This window comes from Nicotiana tabacum, chromosome 22 (genome assembly GCF_000715075.1).
Source record: "Nicotiana tabacum cultivar K326 chromosome 22, ASM71507v2, whole genome shotgun sequence".
Classification (NCBI taxonomy): domain Eukaryota; kingdom Viridiplantae; phylum Streptophyta; class Magnoliopsida; order Solanales; family Solanaceae; genus Nicotiana; species Nicotiana tabacum.
The window spans coordinates 56,342,267-56,362,318 of NC_134101.1; the positions used below are offsets into that span (position 1 = coordinate 56,342,267).

At 37.9% G+C, this 20,052-nt stretch overlaps 1 protein-coding gene across 1 annotated transcript; it reads left to right on the top strand.

Annotated features, from left to right (window-relative positions):
* Nucleotides 1–349: 349 nt before the first annotated feature.
* LOC107815810 (protein STRICTOSIDINE SYNTHASE-LIKE 3) lies at nucleotides 350–17,459 on the top strand. The gene is made up of 4 exons (XM_016641446.2): nucleotides 350–886; nucleotides 3,825–4,100; nucleotides 14,950–15,117; nucleotides 16,888–17,459. The coding sequence occupies exons 1-4, from the start codon at nucleotides 558–560 to the stop codon at nucleotides 17,288–17,290; spliced, it is 1,176 nt and encodes a 391-aa protein (XP_016496932.1). The 5' UTR covers nucleotides 350–557; the 3' UTR covers nucleotides 17,291–17,459.
* The last annotated feature ends 2,593 nt before the right edge of the window (nucleotides 17,460–20,052 follow it).

The window sequence follows — 20,052 nt, forward strand, 5'->3', positions numbered from 1 at the left end:
AATACTTAAAAATTGATATGAGCTAGCTAATTAGTATTATTTAAATACTAATCTCACTTGAAAAATAATACTTCCAAACTAAATACACACTTCCCGTTCTAACTTCTGTCATTCTTTGAAATGTATTTTAAGTTGAATTATTTGACTGGTGATTGAGTATTTTCACGGAGCAGATTCATTTATTATTAGTTATATACGACCAATATTTATTATTTTTAAGAACTTATATTTTTATTTTATATCTCAAAGATAAATTTTAAATAAATTTTTTATTGAGTTAGTACTAGTATCATCAAAAGTCACATGCATGGAAGCGTGGGGATTTTGTACTCCCTTTTTATGGGTGAGTAGCAGAAGCAGGGGAGCAGTTACTCTGCTTAGCTACTACTAATAGCATTTCCTTCTCATGAAAAAAAAACCCCACAAGATTCAAGAATCCCCGAAAGTTTTTTGGTAGCAAACTTTACACATCATTACTCAATAATTCATAGACACAAATTTTTAAACCTACCTCAAAATTTACATTCCAAAAATCATAGACACAAACTTTTCCGGCAATGAAGCCGGCGGTAGTATTTGCCGGAATATTTCTTCTGGTGGCACTGTACTGTGGGCTTGACCCTTTAAAGCAGAGTGCAATTTCTGAATCCAAAGACTTTAAGGCTTACAAAGTTGAAGCGCCAGTATGGTCTGAAATACCAGTAGAAAAGGACACCAAAAACTTGCTTCAGAAATCAGAAATAAAGTTTTTGAACCAAATTCAGGGCCCGGAAAGTATCGCATTTGACCCAAAAGGTCGTGGACCCTACACAGGTATAGCTGACGGGAGAATTGTGTTTTGGGATGGACAGAAATGGACTGATTTTGCCTATACCTCTGCTAATAGGTCAGTAGCTTTTCTTTCTGTTGTTGTAATTACGCCTTTGTTTTTTTAATGACCATTTTCTTGATCCTGAAGAAATGTGCTAATTTATATGGAAAACTTATGACATTTTCAACATGCAGATGCTGTTTCTTAACTAACATTTATAATTAGTTTTAAGTTTTAAGCCTACTGGCCGAACTTGTCTATGGAAAAATTAAAGAAATGTTGACTGATCTGCAAGGATACCAGCTTTCCTGATGAAATATTGAGCTTAACGAATTTTATTAGCTAAAACTTTAGCTTGTTGACTCAGATTGTGGGTGTTTCCGATGCCCTTTTCTCATTCAACTATCCTTTTGATTCACTGCTTGTCACTTTGTTATGGTTATAGCATATATACATATTAAAAGAATATTTACGCACCTACACAGTCTAATTTTCCGACGAGATTGTCGGTTGATACCCCTTGAGTACATGTGGCTCTGCCACTGGTTACTTAGCACTTGGTTTAACAATTTTTTGAGCATGATGCACACCTTATTACGATGAGGTTCTTTGTTGCTGTACCCATGGTGAAAGCAGACAGAACGGTCATTAGTTCTTCCTCGATTTAATAGTTATGTTTTTCATTGTGTAATATAGCTTTGTGTAATATGTGTTGACCTCTGAGGTGCTCTTTCATCATGAGAAAGGCAGAAAGTACTAATATAGGTTTGAATTTGAGTGTCTTTTGAATTTACATTTTGGTCTGTTATGTTGGAAGTTTTGTTTGTGTTTTTTAAGTCAAATTATGGTATGAAGATTCACTTCTGATGCAAACTTGAGATACTCTATAACAACAATTAATGAAATGAAGCTTTGATCTTTAGACTGAGAGAGAGTGCGGTATTTTATAGTGAAGTTTTTATTTGCACAATGTTGCATCCAGGATTAGCTATGGTAACTTTCTCTTTCATGGTATTTGGGACTGGTGATGGAGAGTGAAAATGGCAGCAATAGTTCACAAAGTACTCCTATAAATGTCTGGGGAGGGAGGTGGTTGGTCTTGCAAGATAGGGTTTTTGATGGCTGTACTTAGAAAGAACAGTTATACATTGTGATGATTGTGGATGACTCTGTATAATATCATCTAGCTACCAGTTAAGTGGTTACTAAAGGTGAAGTTAACAGAATCAACTTTCCCTAAGCATTCCTTTTTGTCCTAGGGGAACTTAAGATGTTTTAACTGAAGTGAATCCTGTATTTGGAGAAAAAATGTTTTTTACGCATTCAGCAAGAACTTCTTTTTTGTGGGTAGCAGCTCCAACTCATGATGGTCCCCATAAAGTTGCTCATCTATCCAAGTTAAATGTTAGTACCTAAGGTTATGCTACGGAACCACACTACGAAGCAACTGTTTCTCCCCTATGGTATTGTACCTTTCGCTTACTAATAGACCAAGCAAAGTGGATATTTCTTATTCCTAGCAAACCTTGTGTCCGAACAAGACTGCTATATGACACCATGAAGCTTAAGCAATAAGGATCCGGTGAGAGCATGCTTGAAGGTGCCTTCCATGCGAGCTAACTTAAAAGAAATCAGGGCTGAATTGGTGAATAGCCTCCAAAGAGGCAAACTTTGAGATGCAACAAAATGTTTTGATCATTTGACACGAGATGGAAGACAGAGTTTACTTTCGGAAGTTGGGACGGACAGCCTTGAAAGAGTTACTAATCGAATCATTCACAAAATCTAGGAAATACGTAGGGAAATAGTAGGTCAATGCTACTCTAGCATATGTAAATTGCAATATGCAAATGACTTTATCCAAGTGCTTATCTTAAAGCCATGGATTAAGATAATGGTACCAGCAAGAGATAAAAGAGTGACAAACTATCTATAGAATCACCTCATCTAGTTCTGCTCAAGCATATGTTGTCAGAATGTAGGACGCTTTAAGCAGTACCTAAGAGCATCAATACTCGACTCGTATCTTGCTTGTATTGAGCTAGTGTTTGGATGATTGCAGATTTTTCTGGATATAGTACACCAAAAAGTATATCATTTGATTGTTAACTATCTCGGAACATTCACAAAGTATGACCAACGAGAACCAGAAGTTCTGTCAACCCACAGTTTGCAGTCTTATTGTTCCAGACTCTATCAGCCACATTGTCATTCTAGCTATAATAACATGGCTTGATGAATATGCATGTTGCATCAGTTGCAGGAATCCAAGCCTCTACCTAATTAATATTCTTTAACCAATTCAACATGATGCAGGGTCTTAGTTATATTATGCTAGCATTGTTAAGCACCGGAATCAGATGGGAGTCAATCCCGTTTTCAAAAGCTATCTCGCTTCGGTCAATTTCAGGATGGTATGAAAGCACATTCGGGAAATGATCTTCAGATTCTAATAAGAGGACATGTATTTTTAAGGATTTCACAGTTTTTTATTCTATCTAGCTTGAAATTGTTAAGAAAGTTTAAAGGACCATGAGTTCCTGCTCTACAGAGATGATTATTATTTAGTCCTGGACCTAGCAGGAAGAGTTTTCATTTATAATTTGATAATTGACCTGTATCAGAGGAATTGATATTGTTTTCCTTTGTGTAATCATTTAATTCAAGTTTTATGATCCTGGTATATTCTGAACTTGTAATTATCTGATTGGAATTCTAGGAAATTATGATTTATGACCATGCCAGATCTTCCATGCTAAGATTGTTAGGTCCGTTTAGCTAATATGACGACATCAAATTTTAAGATGTTATTACCAATAAAAAAAGAAGAAGATGTTATTGCTTCTTTTGCTCTTTATAAAGTTTATCTTTGGTAATTGTGCTGCATATGTCATCTTATAATGTTTCCAAATTGCTTTTTATTTTTCTTTGTACGTAATTTTTTTTCTCATATAGATGATTTAGATTTTAGCTCAACTTTCTTTCTAATGGATTCTGTGATCTGAATTCTTAGGTCTGGCCTTTGTGACCCAAAACCATTACCCCTGAGCTACTTAAAAAATGAGCACATCTGTGGTAGACCTTTGGGGCTACGGTTTGATAAGACAACAAGTGACTTGTATATTGCAGATGCATATTTTGGGGTGATGAAAGTAGGGCCTGAAGGCGGACTAGCAGAAACATTGACAACTGAGGCTGAAGGAGTGCCTCTGGGATTCACAAATGACCTCGACATTGATGATGAAGGAAACATCTATTTTACAGATAGCAGCACCAAGTACCAAAGAAGGTAGATTGTGAATTTACTGTTTCTTCGTTTTATGTGTAGATTTCTTTATATGGTTAACCTTGACGCAACTGATGTAAACTAAGAGTCCACCAAACTGTATAGAGAACCTGATTCTCTATCAGTTCCCACAGAACACACACACAACAGTAAGTAAATGACACAACAGTGTTTTACGTGGAAAACTCCCACCCCACGGGATTAAAAACCACGACCTACACTCGTAGGATTTCAACTTTCACTAACCGAGCGAACTTTAGATTACAACCTATTGTAATCTAGGAATTAACCTCTTAATCCCTCACCTACTTGCAATAACTCTATTGCAAGCCTCTTTGTAATAACTCTATTACAAAGCTCACCACTTTGACTAACTCTAGCTAAACACAAACACAAAGTTTATGGTTTTACAGAAGATATCCTACAGAATGCTTCTAACTAAGCTGAGTAGGAATTACAAGTAAATAACACTAACAAAGATACAACAATACTAAGGACACACGATAAATTCAGTACTGTGATCTGGTCCTTTGTTCTGTTGCTACTTTGTTCTTCAAGCGTTAGAGTCAATGAAAGGCGACAACACACTTGATGAGACTTAATGATTTAGGGTTTGCAAGTGTGTGTTTTCCCTTGCCTCATGTTGGTAATATATAAGTGAGGTCATTGGGATGATGTATGCAAATATTCGGTACAAGGCATGCTCCATAAAGTGACTGCTGCACTATTGCGTGTGTAGAGAAATAGTGCAGCGACTTTAACAGCTGTAAGGAGTTGACTTGTACTGTCACCGAAGGAACTGATAGCCATCTGTTCCCTCTGCCGTTTCTTTGACTTATCATGTTGGAACTTGTGCCAGACATGTGATTTGTTGTTCTGAGCATTTTAAGGCTGTGTAATAGATTCCCTATCTGGTTCTCATATGAAGTTTGTTAAATCATCAAAATACAAAAGGTACATAACTTATCAATTTTCCCCTTTTTGAAGATGACAAACTTATAATTGATGTTCCCCTGAGAACCAGATTTCTTTACAATTCACCTGCAGAATAACTTTATTCCCCCTGAGAACTTGTTCCCCTTTTTGTTCCCTTCTTCAATTTTCTTCCCCTTTTGGCATCATAAAAAGAATATATGCAAGTAAACGCAAAAAGAAGTCCAGCAAAGTTAACTCATGCTGCATGTGTGCACACAACATAGCTATAAACAGAGCACAAGAGTATAACATGCATAGCAAAAGACTGAGATGCTCATTAATTAATAAGAGAAGAACACAGAGGCAGTAGCACCATTGTTACAAAACATCCACATAAAAAAAATCTTAAAGCACCAGTTATAACACCAACAAACCAAAAAGGACACTGGGGTTAAGACAAACATCGTTAAACGAGACACTGAGAGGGGAACTGTTTAAGGGACACTAGCAGAGGGAGCGAAGGATGAGGAGGCAAGGGCTTTGAGAAGCATTTGCAGACCGCTGCTCGTTTATCAGTTGCTCTTTAGGTCCTCAACCTGTTTCCTCAGGTCTGCAGTTTTAGCAGTCAAGTGGGCAACCTCTGCGCCTTGTGCACTGCTAGAACCAGGTTCCTCCTTGGCTTGACTGAGCTGCCCCTCAAGAATGGCATTCCTATACTTCAGCCTCCTTATTTCCTCGTTAGCAGCATTCTGAGCATCAATTAACTGAGAAATAGTAGAATTGCTGCCAACACCCCCCTTCTTGTCAATACACTCGCATTACTCCAAGGTTGTCTTTGAGAAAGTTTGCTTTCGAGTTCCCACTGTTGCTCTTCCCAAAGAGACTTTGAAGAATTGAAACACTCTAGTAAGCAAGAACCCATAAGGCAAACCATGGCTCCCGTCCTTGAAGTCTGCCACCTTTTTCATATGTTCAATCATGATACCAGGCAGATTGATGGTGGTGTATGCATCCAGAACTTCCATGAGGAACACGTCCGTTTTTGAAGTAATGGAACGCCTTTCTGTGCGTGGAAGCAGGACCTTGTTCACTATTTCAGACATAAGCTGATACGCTGGAAGGAGGGCCTTCTTGTGCACCCGTTCCCCTTGCTAAACAGGCTGAGCTTTTAGAATGACCTTTCTAAAGTCTGGGGAATAGGTCCCTTCAACAGATGAGAGCCCTTCAGTGGGCACACCCAAGATACTTCCTAGAACAGCCTTGTCCATCACAAAATCCACTCCATTAACCTTCAAGCAGATTTTGTCGTCTTCCACAGTAAACAGATTTGCGTAGAAACTGCGAACCTCCTCTTCATAAACCTTGGGACTTTGAATGGTAAACAAATGAGTCCACTTCTGAAACTCGCAGATTGAAAACAATTGTCTCATGCCTAACATTTCAAGAATGTCAGTGTCAAACGCTCTGCCCCATAACACCCTTTGCTTCTTAAGGGTTTCTCTTCTCTCAACTTCAGACACATCCACTTTGGCTTTCTTGGAGGAACCAAGTTTCTCTTTGTCACTTGCCTTCCTCTTCTGAGACTTCTTCACACTTTTCTCCTTCTTTTCAGACTTACTTTTCTCACTTAGACTCCTCTTCTTCAACACTCTTCTCTTTATCAAACTTCACCTCTTTCACAGACGATCCTTTCTTGGGCTTTGTAGGCACAGATTTCTTAGAGGATTTACGAATTAAGGAAGCAGGTTCCTCATTCACCCCTTCATCTTCAACATTCATAATGTTTGCCGGAGGCACATCTTCCTCATTCACTAACTTCCCCCTTTCACCAGCCTTCTTCTTTTCTTTTCCTCCTTGTTTCTCTTCAGAGCACTCTCAAGAGCTTCTTTCTTCTGTTGCCTAATAGTGGGTCTTTTAAGAACGGGCTTTGGGAACTACCCTACCACTTCTAGCAGCAATAAAGCTTGCCACAGTCACATCATCATAATCTTCCTCACTGTTATCATTCTCCTCTTCAGACAAAAGTCTCATCTCAGGAATAACAAAATCCAATGGCACTGCATCAAAGTGAGGAGAAGGAGCAGGGTCAGTACTAACCAGGGGCTCTTTTGAAGAGCATGTGGTTTCATCCTAAGTAAGAGCAGAGTGCTCTTCTTGGGCAGAGGGAGCAGGTCCCTCTGTTGTCTCCCCTGTAGTACTGACTGGCACCAAGTTACCAAGAGGCACCAATTCCCCACCTCCAACTCCACTTCTTTCTCCTTCCCCCCGAGACCCAGCGGTCATATCACCACACTCATACTCCCTAACCAACCCTTCATCGTTAGCAATAAGTAACATATTCTTTATAGCTTCTCTCTCACTCACACCCAACAGTGTAGAATCGGTAGATGCAAGAGGAGCATTACTTGTCGGAGAGGCAACATTCAAATCAAACGTCGGAGGAGGTACTTCTGATGCTTCACCACTGCCAGCAACATCTTCTTGGGCTGCAAATACTTCTCCAACTCTTCTCCGTCCAATATTTCGTCGTCTCCCATTTTTTCCGGTAAAGCAGAGAGAGAGGTTGTAGCGACAAACCTTTTGGGGGTTTGATTTTTGCGACTACGATGAGAACCAGAACTCGATGGGGTTAGAGAAGAAACAGTGGGTGGTTGTTGGTCTGAGTTGGGGTTTTCACTTGGTGATAGTTGAGACTCAGGCTCACGCGGCAGTGCTTCGTGAGACGAAGACGCAGTGGGAGTGACACTGGTAACATTTGAATGCTCTAGATTTTGGGAAGACATAGTGAATTTTTTGAAGTAAAGACACGAGAAAGAGAGGATTTTTGAGAGAAGAAGGAAGTTTGATGGCTTTGATGTGGATAGTTGTGAGAAAAACGTTTTTTGGGGTTATTTAGAGGGGATGAGGGACCAGTTACAAATGGGTGTAACGGACTAGGTAGACGGGTCGGTTTGTAATGGGTGTGACACTTGGGTTGTAAAAGGATGAGAGAGAAGGGCGGACACATTTAATGACGTGACACTTTTATAGCCGTTTAAAATACGCATGAGTGTAAAAGGAACTACTAACGTGAGTAAAGGGAACCATGTTCCCTGACTGAGTTTTGTAAATGTGAGCATCATCCTTTTACCAAAATGCAATATCATTAGCTGCTTGTTTGTTCTGTAGTTGCCATGCGTGTTTACCTGTAACTGTATAGAAATGAGTTGGAAATTGCCAAAAAACACTTTTTAGCAGTTTACCTGTTCATTCCTTCATAGCCAATCATGGAGGGACCTGATGCTTAGTTTAATTTTATCAGTCCTAATGCCAGTCGATTCTTTTCAAAGTGCTCTCTGCTCAATGCTTTGGTGAAAATATAAGCTACCTGGTCCTCTGTTTTGCAGAACTTCATGAAGAGGAGACCCTTTTCAACATTATCCCTGAGAAAGTGATGTCGCACATCAATGTGCTTTATCCTCTTATGCTGAACTGGGTTCTTTGCCATGTTGAGAGCACTTGTGTTGTCACACGATAATAGCACACAATCAGAAAATACACCAAAATTTTCCAGTTGTTGCTTGATCCACAGCAGTTGAGCACAATAGGAAGCAACTGCCACATATTCAGCTTCTACAGTGGAAAGAGCCACAGAGTTTTGTTTCTTTGTACCCATGAAATCAAGCATGATCCCAGAAAATGTGCCATCCCAGATGTACTCTTTCTATCCACCAAGTAACCAGCATAATCAGTATCAACATACCCAATTAAGTCGAAATTGTCTCCCAAAGAATAGTAGAGGACCAGGTCCTGTGTTCCTTTGAGATACCTCAAAATCCTCTTGGCAGCTTTCAGATGAGATTCCTTTGGACTTGATTGGAATCTAGCACGTAATCCTACACTGGACACAATATCAGGTCTGCTGGCTGTGAGATACAAAAGTGAACCAATGTTACCTCTATACATGGTTTCATTCACAGGGGAACCGGGTTCATCCATGTCCAGACGAGTGGCAGTGGCAATAGGAGTATCAATGGCTTTTGAACTTTCCATCTCAAATCTTTTCAGAAGCTCTTTAATTTAATTCTGCTGACTTGTCATCGTTCCCTTAGAGGTTTGCTTAACTTGCAGACCTAGGAACAAGTTCAGTTCCCCCACTATGCTCATCTCAAACTCGCTTCCCATAAGCTTGGGAAACTCCTCACATAAGGAATTATTTGTTGCACCAAAAATGATGTCGTCAACATAAACTTGCACAATCAGCAGGTTCCTCCCTCGTTTCTTCAAAAAGAGAGTCTTGTCAATTTTCCCTCTTGTAAAGCCATTTTCCAGAAGGAACCTGGACAACCTTTCATATCATGCACGAGGGACATGCTTTAGACCATATAGTGCCTTGTGGAGCTTGAATACATGTTCAGGATGCTCATGACATTCAAAACCAGGTGGTTGTTTGGCAAAGACTTCTTCCTATAAATGCCCATTCAGAAATGCATTCTTGACATCCATTTGAAACAATTTGAATTCCATATGAGATGTAAAGGCAATGAGAATTCTGATGGCTTCCATTCGTGCAACTGGAGGAAAAGTCTCACCATAGTCAATACCTTCTTCTTGATTATAGCCTTGAACCACTAACTTGGCCTTGTTCCTTGTTGTATTTTCAAACTCATCAAGCTTGTTTCTGAACCCCCACCAGGTTCCTATAACAGTTCTATCTGAAGGTCGAGGAACCAGGTGCCATTAACTGTTCCTCTCAAATTGATGGAGTTCATCTTGCATAGCAGTAATCCAGTCAGCATCTTTCAATGCTTTCTTGATATTTTTGGGCTCAATTTGAGAAAGGAAACCTGAGAAGGCAAACATGTTTCTCGTCTTTGATCTGGTTTGAATCCTTGAATCAAGAGGAGTGATCACATTCTGGAGAGAATGTGAAATTTTGTGCTTCCAGTTGGACACCTGAATCTCATTGTGAGAAGACCCAGGTTCCTCTGAATGGATCCATCGTTAGCATCAATGAAGGAGTGAGTGCCACTTCTCCGCTCAGTATCAGGAGTTCCTTGCACGGCATCAACAACTCTGTTTTCTGCTTCAGTTGTTGTAATGGAGGGACCAGGTTCCTCTGAATCAGCTGGAGGTTCTGCTGCATCTTCTTCATTAAATTCCTTGACCTGACTCATCAGATCAGCCTTTCCATTTGCCACATCAATAACTTCTCCAGGAACCTTTGATTGCTCTCCATCTTGATCATTCTTATCATGTGAATCTTTCCCACTTAAATGGTGTGATTCATCAAAGATTACATGTATGCTTTCTTCAACACATTGAATCCTTTTGTTGTAGACTTTGTATGCTTTGCTTTGTGAGAAATATCCAAGAAAGATTCCTTCATCACTTTTGGCATCAAATTTTCCCAGCGCTTCCTTACTATTATTGAGAACGAAACATTTGCAACCAACCGTTCTTAGGTGAGTCAGCTTGGGTTTCCTCCCATTCAGCAATTCATACGGGGTCTTGTTTAAGAGGGACCTGATCATGCACCTGTTTATCAAATAGTAGGCAGTGTTCACCGCCTCCGCCCAAGAGCTTTTTGGTACACCACTGTCAATTAGCATCGTCCTTGCCATGTCTTCAAGAGTCCTATTTTTCCTCTCCACAACACCATTTTGTTGGGGTGTTCTGGGAGCTGAAAAATTATGACTTGTACCATTTTCAGCACAGAATTCGTCGAATTTAGCATTGTCGAACTCTGTACCATGATCGAATCTTATGCTTACAACATTATGGCTTATTTTTATTTGAATATGCTTCACGAAGGCAGCAAAGACTAGAAAAGTTTCATCCTTGGTTCTGAGGAATAAGGTCCTTGTGAATTTGGAGTAGTCATCAACTATGACAAAGATATATTTCTTTCCTCTACTGGGTACCCTCATAGATCCACACAAATCCATATGAAGAAGATCTAGTGACCTCGAGGTGCTTACTTCCTTTTTTGGCTTGAAGGAGGACCTGCCTTGATTTCCTCTTACACATGCATCACACCTTGTGATCCTTGAACCTTGACTTAGGCAGCCCACGAACCAGGTCCTTCCTAACTAGCTTGTTTAGCAATGAGAAGCTTGCATGTCCCAATCTTCTGTGCCACAACTCAGCATCATCATCAACAACACTCAAAACATGTAAGATCCCCACTGTTCAAGGACTCAAAATCAGCAACGTAGATGTTTTTGAATCTTTTTGCCATTAGAACCACTTCAACAGTCACAAGATTGGTGACTATGCAAGTCTTTGATAAGAATTCAACTTTATTTCCTTTGTCGCAAACTTGAGAGACACTCAATAGGCTGTATTTCAGTCCATTCACATAGTACACATTCTCAATTGAGTGAGTGAGTGAGTATCTTCCCAAACTCTTTCAACTCCCAGAATGTATCCCTTTTTGCCATTGCCAAAGGACACACTTCCACCTTGCAGAGCTTTGAGTGAAAGGAAATCATCAGTCCTTCCAGTCATATGCTTAAAGCAACCGCTATCCATATACCATCTTTGGCTGCTTCCTTTCACTGCTCCATGCACAAGGAAGAGATTAGACTTAGGAACCCAAACCCTTGTAGTGAGGAAATGGGCGAATTAAACTTCTTCTTGTCCAAGCAGGCATTGCACGTTTTTTATTGGAGGGACCAGGTTCCTTAGCAGTAGGTACGTTTTCAACAAAAACTTTGTTTTTCTATTGGGACTGAAATCTAGCTTTACAGGATTCTTTAAAGTGCCCAGTGTTACCACAGTGAGTGCAAAACCAGTTATCAGGGACAATAACATACTTGCTATGTGGGTTGTAAAGAACCTTTTCATTTTGGAACCCAATTCCCTACCTGTTCCCCCTGTTTTTTTATACATGGCAGTGATTGTATCAGAGGACTAGGTCCACTTTAGAGATTTATCTAGGTCATTTTTAACTCTGCCTAGATCTTCCTGAAGTTGTCTATTTCTTTCAAGTTCAGCACACAGGCTCAGTTTCACCATTTTGAGCTCATTTTCAAGTTTAAGGTGTGCCTCACTTGCCACTTCCTTACCTTTTAAAGTGTGTCCAGAATTGTTTTCTCTTTTTAATTCTTCTACTGTTTCTTTTAGATCTACAACTACTACCACCAAGTCATCTCTCTCATGCTTTACTTTTTCAATTTTCTCACTTAGAGCATCCTTTTCTTTCTTTAAATCCTCAATGGTTTCTTTTAAATCAACAACTACGACTACCAAATCATCTCTCTCATGTTCTACCTCTCCTAGTTCCACAGTTAACACATTTTTATCGTTGATAAGGTTATGATAAGCATTAATTAGAACATTAGCTAAGGATACAAGCTTCTTTTGAGAATAAGACTTCAAATTTCTTTGAACGTTTAGAAAATTTACCTCATCGTCATCATCATCTTCATCCTCGTCAGATTTTGCCATCAGGGCAAAGATGGAGTCATATTCAGCTGCTTCGCTTTCAACGGCCATCTTGGAGGTGTCGTCTTGTTCATCATCTCCCTCAGATTCACGAGAGAAATCTCCCCATGCAGCAAGAGCTTGTTTCACAACATTGTCAGCGACATCTTCTCTTGAATTTCCTGTCAGGAACCGGGTTCCTCTTGGCTGTTTTGTCTGTGTTGTGCTTGTACTGGTCTTACTTGTGGAGAGGACAATCTTTGATGAAATGTCCTGGCTTCCTGCATTTATGACACAAGTCATAACCTTTTGGTCTGCTGGAGCTGCCCCTTTTCAGAATGCTTCCATTTCTGCGAACCATTTTCTGAAATCTCCTTGTCAAATAAGCCATGTCAGCATTCTCACAACTTAGTCATTGTTGTCTGCCTTGAGGACCAGGTTCTTCTCCTTTTTGGATTCTTTTCTTTCATGGTCCTTTTTCTTCACTTCATAGGTCTTCAAATTTCCAATGAGCTCGTCAATGGTCAACTTTTGTAGATTTTTTGCCTTTGTGATAGCATTGACTTTACTCTCCCAAGAACCAGATAATACACTGAGTATTTTCCTGACCGGTTTGTTCCTTGGAATGATCTCTCCTAGAGAGTGGAGCTCATTGATGATGGAGGTGAATCGAGTATGCATGTCCTGAATGGACTTATCATCCTTCATCCTGAAGAGTTCATACTCAGTAGTGAGCATGTCGATCTTTGACTAATTGACTTGAGTTGTTCCTTCATGTGTGGTTTGGAGAGCCTCCCAGATCTCCTTGGCAGATTGACAAGCTGAAATTTTGTTATACTCGTCTGGTCCAATACCACAGACGAGGATCTTCTTTGCTCGAAAGTTTTTCTCTATAGCTTTGCGGTCAGCATCGTTGTACTCCTTCCTTGTCTTTGGAACTGTCACTGTTGGCTCGTCAATGGTCTTCATAGGGATGAAGGGTCCATCGTAGATGACATTCCAAAGCTCTGAATCTTCAGGCATGATAAAATCATGTATCATTGTCTTCCACCATCTGTAGTATTGTCCATTGATTCTTGGTGGTCTGTAGGTTGATTGAACTTCTTCAAAATTTGGTGGAGCAGCCATGTGGATTCTTTCTAGGTGTTAGCCTTATAGAAAGAACCTGTTCTGATACCAATTGATGTAAACTAAGAATCCACTAAACTGTAGTTCCCACAGAACACACACACAATAATAAGTAAATGACACAACAATGTTTTACGTGAAAAACTCCCAGCTCACGGGATTAAAAGCCACGACCTACACTCGTAGGATTTTAACTTCACTAACCGAGCAAACTTTAGATTACAACCTATTGTAATCTAGGAATTAACCTCTTAATCCCTCACCTACTTGCAATAACTCTATTGCAAGTCTCTTTGTTATAACTCTATTACAAAGCTCACCACTTTGACTAACTCTAGCCAAACACAAACACAAGGTTTATGGTTTTACAGAAGATGTCCTACAGAATGCTTCTAACTAAGCTGAGTAGGAATTACAAGTAAATAACACTAACAAAGATACAACAATACTAAGGACACACGATAAACTCAATGCTGGGATCTGGTCCTTTGTTCTGTTGCTACTTTGTTCTTCAAGCCTTGGAGTCAATGAAAGGCGGTAGCACACTTGAGAGAGACTTAATGATTTAGGGTTTGCAAGTGTGTTTTCCCTTGCCTCATGTTGGTAATATATAAGTGAGGTCATTGGATGATGTATGCAAATAGTCGGTACAAGGCATGCTCCATAAAGTGACTGCTGCACTGTTGTGTGTGCAGAGAAACAGTGCGGCGACTTTAACAACTGTAAGGAGTTGACTTGTACTGTCACCGGAGGAACTGATAGCCATCTGTTCCCTCTGCCGTTTCTTTGACTAATCATGTTGGAACTTGTGCCAGACATGTGACTTGTTGTTCTGAGCACTTTGAGGCTGTGTAATAGGTTCCCTATCTAGTTCTCATATGAAGTTTGTTAAATCATCAAAATACAAACGGCACATAACTTATCAGCAACTTAAGAATGAGAATTTGTCATAAATGCATTGGGCTATTCAGAAATTTAAAGGCCTAATGTTTCACATGGTGAACTTGATATCTTAGTGGGAGAAAAATGGTTTCTTTTAAGAACATTGCAATTTGCATCTCGGACAGAAAAATGAAAGTTGATGCTGCGACGAGGCAAGAGTTAATAGATGATTAGTGAGAAGCGTAGAATTTAATTTGGTTGCATGATTGCACCTAACTTAGCTAACAGTTCTTTGTGCGTAGAATTTAATTTGGTTGCATGATTGCACCTAACTTAGCTAACAGTTCTTTGTGATAAATACCCTACTCTGCTAACATATAGCAAAGATGTATATATCTGGTCTGGTAAGACTTTGCATTGCCATTTACTATCATTTCCTTCAGGTTTTAATACAGCATTGTACAAGTATCATGTGTTACTTCTTTGATTTGAATATTAATACCCATCTCATCTTTCTTAGGAATTTTATGCTGTTGGTTTACTCAGCAGAAGATAGTGGGAGGGTTCTGAAGTACGATCCTAGTACTAAACATACCACTGTTCTTATCCGAAATCTCCAATTCCCAAATGGTCTATCACTGAGCAAGGATGGTTCCTTCTTAGTATTCTGCGAAGGTGCCAAGGGCAGGTACGTTTGTTGACGGATGGGTTGGTATACTTATTATATACGGAAAAGGGTCAGAAATATCCCTCTACTATTCGAAAATATTTATTTATACCCTCCGTTATACTATTGGTCCACTAAAGTCCCCGACATCATAGAATTGGTGCAAAAGTACCCCTCTGCCGTTAAGACCCTCCACCATGGCAACATTATCCCATGTGGCCTGCTAAATCGCTGAGGTGGATATGGTAATATAAATTGCTAACTTAAAAAATTGAATATGAAAAAGTGATCTCCATTTATATTGGAACTATGAAACAGAAAACTTAACATATGGACTGCAGTGAAGAATACCCCCGAGATGGACCAAATAACTCCAATATGTCATATTCAAATAGGAATTACAGTTCATCAGAGATGCTTCTTACAATATTTATTGACTCTCCTATTCAATTTATTGCTAAATTCTAGTGGTTTTGACTTAAAATTTGTATATAATATAATTTGGAATTTAATGTATTAATTAAGTAATCTCATTTTTATATTTTTTAATCATAAGACATTCAATTTCAACCGTTAGATAAGGTTACCAAATAATATAGACCTGGAGCTTGCTGTGTTTGAGAACTAACACATAACAATGGTCAGCTTCCCTTGGTGTTCTTTTACCTTCTTACTTTTCTCTTGTTTCTCTGTTTACATACATACATCTATCTTGTATACCCAGGCCACCACACCTTTAATGAGAACTTGGGAAAGAAATGTGCATTAGGTGGGTGGTCTTTTTTTCCCCGAAAGAGGTGGTGGTGGAAGAAGTAGAGAGGGGTAAAATGAAATAGGTGCAATGAGGTGGCATGCCATGTGGCATCCACCTCAGCGATATGGCAGGCCACATGGGATAATGTTGCCATGGTGGAGGGTTCTAACGGCAGAGGGGTACTTCTGCACCAATTCTATGACGTCGGGGGCATTAGTGAACCAATAGTATAATGAAGGGTATAAATAAACATTTTCGAATAGTAAAGGAGTATTTTCGATCCTTTTCCGTATTATATATATATAGGCATATAAGGCCCCAATACATAGTTATTTTTTTGAATTTGTAAAGGATTTGGTGTATCTTCAAGATCTGTAGGAAAAGTTACTTAGGTTTCTATTTCCTGTTCTATAGTTGCAACTTTTGTTTGCTTTCCAAGAGACATCTCCTAGACACATATTTGCCAAATAATAAGATACATGCACGAAGACATAAAAACAAAATCACTGGAGTATACAGCACACATTTCATGCGCGCACACCTGTGATGTAAGAGTAACATGAAAATTTAAGGACATTATTCTTGTTGATTTAAATAGTAGAAGCTTCTGAGCTGAAAGTTCTCTTTTCCAATCAACTTTTTGTTCTAGTGCCACTACAAAATCAATGTTATCCTGTTCTAGAAAAGGTTTTCTACTCCTTGAATGTTTACGCATGCATGCCAAAGTACATGCATGCATCTTTATATAAGAATACATACCGACAGAAGATATGTATATTATGCAACTTGTTGATAGATGTTTTAAGAACACCTCTATTTTGGTTTATAAGCTTCTGAGATCCAAATTCTGAAATGTTGAGGTTCTTTTTTTAATTATCTTTCTCAAAGAATCTTGTTGCTGAATTCACCTTAAAAGTTTTCAGTATTAAGAAGCACTGATTGAATAAGTTCTCTTGGGGAAATAATAGGTTCTGTTAAAATTCTATGATGAGTAGGAGGAATGAGGCTGTGATAATATGTAACGTGTTCTTTCATAGGTTACAAAAGTACTGGCTGAAAGGCGAGAAAGCGGGGACCTTGGAAGTGATGGCAGTCCTCCCAGGATATCCTGACAATATCCGAGCAAATGAAAGAGGTGAATTTTGGGTAGCAATCCACTGTCGCCGCACCATCTACAGCTATATAAATTCCATATACCCGAAACTTCGTCTATTATTGCTGAAGCTTCCGATCCCAGTAAAGCTCCGTTCCCTCTTGCAAATTGGAGGCCGGCTACACGCTATTGTTGTGAAGTATAGCCCTGATGGTAAGCTGCTACAGATATTGGAAGATGGAGAAGGGAAAGTTGTTAGAGCTGTAAGTGAGGTTGAGGAGAGAGATGGGAAGCTTTGGATGGGGAGTGTATTGATGCCTTTCATTGCAGTTTACCAACTAGAATGAACTAAAGAGTTACCCTTTTTCTTTCTTTCAACATGGATCATTTCTCTTCTACTTTCTCTAGGGATTAATCTGGAAACAAAAGCTCTCTTTTTAGTTCCTCAATGTTGTTTGTAGCATCTATTATGCGAGAATAATTCCCAAAAACAGCTCTTTCTTTGAGGGTTGGGACTATAGACTATCTTTCTAGTTCCTGATAGTTTTGATACTCTTATTCCTGTTGATGACAAGGATTCTCATGGGGAGTCTTGTTAGCCTTAATCCTTTGAGATGTTAAAAGATTAAATTTTAAAAGGTTTCAACATTTTTCTTATTGGAAATTTTACAAAGCACTATAGTTTAGAGCCTAATTACCATTAGGAACTATAGTTTGCTTAATTACCATTCGTAACTATTGTTCAATTATTTATTACCAGCTAATATCACTTCTATTCAGACGCGCAATGTATACAGTATGTGCCAATTGTATTCGTTCGTGCAACAAATACAACCAAGGCGAATACATGGGTGTGTACAAGGAAATACAGTATACAAAGGATACGGGACGTGTACAAGGAAATACAGGGGTGTATACAAAGAATACAACTTATATTGACTATATTTGTTCAACCAAGGCGAAATACATAAATACAGAAAAATAAAATGCTCTCATTGAGAGTCAAACTCAAGACCTTCTACGAGAGCTTGTTGCTCTTCAATACTACATGTGGATTTGCTATAAAATTTAAATATAGTTACAAATGTAATTTTCTGAAAGCATAGCTACGAATGATAAACACAACATATATGTGTGATGTGTCGAGTAATTTTTCCTTTTTCATATGTAAATGTTCTTTCTAAGAGAAAATTGAACATTTCTTATCACAAGTTCTTGCATTATTTGGATACTTCATAAATGGACCTCAGTAGGGTAGCCCGAATGAATTCAGATAAGAAAAACTGGCATCCTATAACAACACATAACATGAATTGATAATTTTTTAGCCTTATATTAGGTTTGGCAAAGATAACCCTAAACAATTGGCATTATATAACCAAATCTTAAAAAAAACTACTCTCTTTTATATTCTATCTCAAAAAAAACTACACGCTTATTTTGGCTTCCCATCCCTTTTCTCTCCTTGTATTTCTTCTTCTATCTCTTCTCTTTTCTCTCATAGTTTAGCAAAAATTGTTGCAAATTATGCAAAAAAAATCAGTGGGATGAAAAGGTAAGGTTGATCTCACACCAGAGAAAATCAGAAGCAAAAACTAAGAGAGAAAATATATTTCAACTTTATTTTTCTTCTCTCTTCTTTTTTGGTTGGATTGAATGAGTGGGTGTGATTGAAATTAGTTGAAAATACCTAAACGAGGCTATATACAAAATTTGAGCAAGATTAGCAAAAATTAAGAGAAAAAATATATTTCAACTTCTTTTTTCTTCTCTCTTCCTTTTTTTGTTTCGATTGAATGAGTGAGTGTGATTGAAATTGGTTGAAAATGCATAAACAAGGCTATATACAAAATTTGAGTAAGATTAGAAGTGATTTAGATTGGTTTCAGGTAAACAGACCTAAAAATCCAATTGCGACATGTGTATATCACGTTGTATATCGTGTACAACATTGTATATCACATTGTATATCGTGTACATCAGTGTAGATCACACACAAGGTTTTAGGACATTTGTGTATATCACTTTGTATATCGTGTATACAACACAATTTTGTTTATGGACGCCCGTGTATATCACATTGTATATCGTATATATAACACAAATTTTCATGGATATACACAGACACACATAATATACATGAGATATCACTGATGTACATAGAGATATACACGGGTTACAATAGGGGATACACATGTGGAGTCGTCTTGAACTTGAGTTTTCAATCTGAAATGTGTTATACAAAGAAGGAAAATAAAATTTTAATAATTGTTTTTGATATACACATTATTATTATGTTATACACTGTGATATACAAATAATATAATTATTAATTATTGATCAAAAAAGAAATTATTTTTGATATAGCATGTTTAAGCAAGTTCTAAAATATAAAAATAATAAATATAATTGCGGGAGTAAATAATATTTTGGTATGCAAAGAAAATTAATTTTTGATATATACAAAGAAGAAAAATAAACTTATGATATCTATTTTGGTATACACATATCTGATGTGCTATACACTGTGATATACAAATAATACAATATTTTTATTGTGATATACATTGATATAAATGCAGCAATAACTATATATATAATTTTATATTATCGATATACAAAGAATAATATTATTTATATATAAAGAATGAAAATAAAATTTTAATATACATGTTGATATAGATAAAGAAGAAAAAAAAGTTGTGATATGCATTTTATTATTGTGATATATATTTATTGGCTATTTAATGCCAATATCTATAACTAGGGCTATTTTCTGCCAATTATATGAGTATGTTATTATACCATGCCAAAACCCTGCAGATAATCAAAGGTACTTGGTAATAAGGTTTGGAAATTAAAGGTCCGAGCCCATTTAATCTCTGTAGTATCATTTATATTCATATCCAATGATAGTGTAAAGAATATATACACGATGTACTATAATAAACTGCACCATTTTTAAAAATCTTTTACACTATCATATATAAAAGTTTAAACTCTTTTTTCTTCAATGTAAAGCTTAAAAGGAATTAATGATACAGAAAATTAATCTGAGGTCATTGTTATGTAATGAATTATTAGCAGTGATATATCTCTATTCACTACT